The sequence below is a fragment of the Pelobates fuscus genome, chromosome 10 (assembly GCF_036172605.1).
Source record: "Pelobates fuscus isolate aPelFus1 chromosome 10, aPelFus1.pri, whole genome shotgun sequence".
NCBI classification, from domain to species: domain Eukaryota; kingdom Metazoa; phylum Chordata; class Amphibia; order Anura; family Pelobatidae; genus Pelobates; species Pelobates fuscus.
Window position 1 is genome coordinate 38,919,665 of NC_086326.1, and position 5,816 is coordinate 38,925,480.

At 36.3% G+C, this 5,816-nt stretch overlaps 1 gene segment (V, D, J or C); it reads left to right on the forward strand.

The window, feature by feature from the left end:
* Positions 1-490: 490 nt before the first annotated feature.
* LOC134575035 (T cell receptor beta variable 12-5-like) lies at positions 491-1,767 on the forward strand. The segment is given in 2 exon segments: positions 491-559; positions 923-1,767. Coding segments are annotated over 2 exon segments (360 nt in total).
* The last annotated feature ends 4,049 nt before the right edge of the window (positions 1,768-5,816 follow it).

Genomic DNA, 5,816 nt, shown 5'->3' on the forward strand with positions numbered 1-5,816 from the left:
CCCATTTATCTGACACCATAAATAAAGGATGCACTTATTGAGATTGGGACTGTTCTGGATGCCTTCTTTTTCTAAATTTCATTGCTCAGACAGAATAGAAATTAGGTGACTAAACAATTGACGCACTATTGCAAATCATTTTTAAACCAGATTTCTAAAATAAGTTCCCATCACTTTATTCCTTCTGTCATTGGTTGAGCATGATAATTTGAAGAATAACCAAACACGCACACCCAACATCTACAATAAGGACTCGATATGCTGTGTCATTTATGGAATTATAGGGCGTCCTCGCAGAGTCCAAATAATGTTATGCCAGGACCCTGACCTCGATAACACAGGAATGTTAAGTCTAATGGCATTTTTATCATTCCATCCTCTAGTTCCTCAGGAACCATTTGTATCACTAAATCTAGGCCAGGAAGAGGTTAACCTCACTACCCTTGCAGGTGCTGTCATAACTTCCTGTCAGACTGTGCATAGTGTTATTGCCAGTGACATCTCAGTTTCACCATGTCCCTTATACAGAGATGTCTCTTCAGCCTTCTAATTCCCATTTGTGAGTATTGGGTGGTAATATAATAGGGACAGACAATATTAAAAAAATTTGGGAGGACAATCTTCACAGAATAGAAATGTGTAATGTTAGCACTTTTGGATTTATTTACTAAATAGTGAGACTTACAATAGCCAACTCAGAAACTCTCCAACCATTACTGAAAAGCCCAAGATAATTATCGACGCAACAAAACTTACTGTTTAGTGAATATCTCCGACTCTATGTTATAGAAAATAATTATCCTTAGTAAATGCTTTGTGACTCTAAATCCAGTGTCTGCACATTAAACATTCATCTCACCTTGCCATTTGTTCCTAAGAATGCAACATTTTTTAATATAACCTGCTGTTCATATCGTTTCAGGTCTGGCGCAGACATCCACCATTAATCAGTGGCCCAGAGCAATCATGAGAGAGTTAGGTTCCGTGGTACACATGAACTGCACTCAGACAACAGATCACAACTATATGTACTGGTATCTACAGAGGAATGGTCAAGGACTAGAGCTTATAGCCTGGAGTCTAATAGGCCAAACACCTGAGAATGAGAAAGGGATTGACAAAGACAAGTTCATAATGACCAGGACTGAGTCAGGGAAGACGACTCACCTGGAAATCAAATCCCTGGAGAACCAGGACAAAGGGATCTATTTCTGTGCTTCTAGTGAAGCACAGTGACTCAGGAGAGCCAGACGCCTTTCAAATAACCTCACACTACAAGCTAGAGCAGTTTATCTCTAAAAATTATCAGACACAGTTTAGTGGGTTTAGAATGAAGAAACCTGTCCTCAATTAACAACATGTACACCAGAAATACCTATATTTGCTCTTGATCCATACAGAAGTGTTTATTCTAGACTTGTGCAATTTGTTTAGTTCTGAAGCTCATTTTGTCCGCATTCGGTTTAATTGGTTAAATCTGGAAGTGGACATATTTCTGAAGTTACTAACACTGAAAGGAACCCAAAATGACTGAAATCAGATCAAATTTAAACAAATTATTTCAGATCCATTTGTTTTCAAAAGGATAGCCAATTAGGGACTTATCTACTAAACTGCTTAAACAGCAAAAATAAGAAAAAGGCATTTTTCTTAATTTTTTTTTAACGAAAATATAAGGGTTTTCCCTTGTTCCTATCACTTCTTTCCGTGATACATTATTCGGTTGAAGCTGTTAGTTTTCATTCATTTTTCGTGTTTTTTTTTCCTAGGAGTGCCTCAAGGTAGGCTCGCCCTAGATCGCCAACTCTCAGCATGCTTTTCCCACATGACTAGTGGGACTGTTATCTGAGTAATGTTTTTAATTACTCGAGATACTGTATTGCGTTTTTTTTTTGCCATACATCACGTTTGTTTTAGGTTGATCCCACTGTTCAGGTTCGAATTTTTATGTAACCACTAACATAGATTGTCTTCTTGTTTTTATCATGTCTTTGGCAACTCTTGGAAAGAGAGAGTATCTAGAACTGAAAGGAAATTTATAAATTTAGTTGACCTCAATAAATACCCAGTGGATTAATAGACCTTGTAAAAGGTCAATTTTTCTTAAGTTTTAGCTTCTGGCTGTATAGTAGATAGCTCTTTAACCCGCTATTCCTAAATTTGTCTTCTATAATTAAGGATACCATATTAGGGACTTATCTACTAAACAAATAAAAGAACAAATTTAAGAAAAATTGATTTTCTTATATTTGCTCTATCACCTGTTTAGTAAACAGCTCCTTAATTTGGTATCCTATCCTTACAAGGGATTTCCATAATTAAGGGGAACCAAAGTAGGAACCTATCTACTTAGCAAATAAGAAAGCAAATTTAAGAAAGAGGGCTTCTTTTCTTTAGTAGACGGCTCCCTAATGTGTTATCTTATCGGTATGTGGGAAAGCCATAATGAAGGGTTATACATTAGGGACTTATCTACTTCACAACTTTAAAAGAAAATTTGTGATCTAATGGGTGTCTTTTTTTTCTTAGGAAACTCAACTGGTTTTGCCACAAACATTTTCACATAAGAAGAATTTAGAGTGGAGTCACAAAAGACTGGAGTCAAAATAGGACATTGAGTCAAGAGTGGGGTCAAAATAGGACGTGTTTCTGCCCAAAAATAATTGGAAAGACTGATAAATCCATTGTAATTCTGAAAATGTGGTGTGTATTTAAAAAAAAGGGTTTAGGTGCAAACAAACAAAAGACAGATTTCAATAATTGAGCAAATAATGTATTGACTTTTAGATGTAAAAGTGTTGGTGACACTGAAAAAGGTAAAGAAATCACAAACCTCGTTAAAGATGAGGACATCAACAAAGTCCCGACCCCCGACCCCACCAAGCCATTTCATTCACTGCATGGATTATCAAAGAAATTGGATTTACGTAGGGGTTTAATCATTAAATAGGAAATTGTGAAAAATTAACAAGAGAGTTTTAAATATTAGGCTGTAATAATAATTATACAATAATTACTAATACGTAAACAAATAGTTTCATTACAATTACTGGATAAATCATATACATTGTCCTTTTTTCAATTCTTGGCCTAAAGAAATGCACAATTTGCTTCTTAATGCTTAATTTTTCCGATTTAATGAATAAACTACATAGGATTTAACCATTATTACCATTCAAACGGTATCAAACTAAAGAAGTTAAATATCAAAATTGATTTGTAAATTTCAGGAAAGATTTAATTGCCTTACAAATGTTGCAGATACATTCCAGAAGCAATTTTTAAAAGGACACTCCAGGCAAAATGTAGACACCAGCACAACATAAACACATTTGATTTGGTTTTGGATTAATGTTCATGTTGTGTATTCCTATATTAACATCTCTTTAATTTTAGAGGCCTAGAAGAATTGCACTGGTCGTCTGTTGGTCGTGGGGACGAATACTCCAAAATCTGGGCTACCTGGTAGAACTACTGGCTCAACTCTAATAACACCGACATAGTAAATCCGTTGTAACAGACAAAGCACATCGGTTGGATTCTACCCAAATTGCTTGAGGACCACACTTCTTGGTTTCCATTTTTTCATTCTATTTTTCCATTCTTGCATTTAAGTTTGAGCAATAATATTACTTAATCTGTGGGATGAAACTGTCCCTGCCTCAAGCTTGCTTGCTCCCTGTTGACCAAGTGAATCTATCTTAAATTTAATATCTTTTGCAATGGCCTCTGTTACAGATTTTACATAACCCCTAGTGTTACAGAATTCCATTTCTCCAAAACACTACATAGCTCTGCTATAGGTTACTGACCACTCCACAGGTTTTTCTCTCATACTCCTTCGTGACTTCGTGATTTAATTGGTTTTGTTCTCTATCTTTCCTTTTTATAATATTTTTTTTCATTATTGGTATTATTTCTATTTCGTAACTATACTGCTATGTCAAATTGTGAGGAAATGTGAGCCCGATTAGGGTGCATAGGTGCATCAATGTTTACACTCCTGCAAGCTCTTTGACTGTCATAATACCTTGTGAATTGTTATTGTCTGTCTTATATTGCTGTTTTACATATGTCATTATTTGCATATGATTCCATGTCAATTTATGCTATATTTGTGCACCATGTTATTGTGTACCCGTATGCATCTTACTATGTAATGAATAAACACAAATTAAACAAAAAAATCTCTTTTTGTTCCCTATCTCCTCTATCAAAACTTAGAATTTGTGTTTTTTCTGCCAAAATGTAAAGGTTTTTCATTAACTTCCCCCATACATACTAAATACCGTTTTATAAACGACAGACATGGCTTGTTTAAATACCCTATATGTATACCTAACAGAACATTAAAGCGGCACTGTAATGGCTCCAGTTTTTTTTTAACTCTCCTCCCGACTCTACTACATCTGATTAACCCCCTAGTTATCCCCAAATGCCCCTAAGCCCCCCATATTACCTATGTTTTTATCTTTATTTTCTGCCCGGACCTAGGTTCTGGGCGCCGCCATCTTTGTGTGGGTAGATGAAGTCCCTGTGGGACACGTGGGACCAGTTCTCCCCACCACTTCCTAAGCCCCCCATGTCCCCCTCCACTTCCCATGAGCGGCAGGTGGGGGCCCATGTTTAGTTGCATAGCCCTCACTCGCGGGGTTCGGGTGGAGGCTTGGGGGGACACTATGTCCTCCCCGCTAGTTAATAGATGCCCCACCATGGGGCCATTTTTTAAATGGGGGAGGCTTTTTTAAAAAAAATTCTTACAAAAGTGAGCAGACACAGGCTGTTTTCTAGAACTGACATTGGATAACAAGGGTAGAGGTTGAATACTTTATAGTGGTTGGGACTTTTCAATATTGTGTATTTATAGGTCTATGGTGTTGCATAGGAAATTACCTCTCATTGGGACAAAGGGCATACTTGGGCTGTCTGAGATTAATGGAATCAAAGACAGTAGACATAAATTAAAGAAGCAGCCTGGGAGTGGGATTCTCATAAATGCCATCTATCTCAGGAGTCCAGGAGATGAATGACTCAGTGTTGCACTAAAAAAAGAAGCAACTATGATTAGTGGGTATGTGTGCGTGTCTCTGTGTGTGTATTTGTGTAAGCGTTATTGATTATTAAGAGGGATCATTAGAGGAATGTTTAGATATTTTGTCATGTCTTCAAGTTTTGCATTTTTTTTTACTAATTCCGCCTGAAGAAAGGCAGGAGAATTAAAATCTTAGAATATTCAACCATTTAATCACTTTGGATAGAATTTGGTGATTTAGAAATAGACGGAATCCTATATTATTGTGGCATTAGGAAAATGTTTGAATATTTTATTTTAGCATACACCTAATTGCACAGAATTGTAATTTCAAATTCTAGGATAATGTCCTAATTTGACTCTGCCTTATGAGGGACATGAGACCTTAGTGAACCCCCCACCCACTCAAATATAAATAAATACATCACCATTTATGTATGCTTTATTCGTATAATCACTGTAAGGATGTTTATGTAAAAAAACAAAAACAAAAAAACACTTGCACATTTTCATCACTAGAGGTCAACACAGTAGTGCAGAAGTCCTTGAACAGCCAGCTCACGAAACTGGCATCCTGAAGGTGCAGTTGCAATTAAGAAAGGCACAACATGATTCAAATAGAGGCTTCTATAAATGTTACATCTGAGAGCTGTGCTAGTTAAAATGTATGCATTTATTTTATAGACGATATCATCTGCCGATATGGCAGTACTAAGTGTTATACTAGCTGGTCAAATAATTATATTGAATTGTGTGTTAACTCCATCTTATTTTTCAGCTAAAG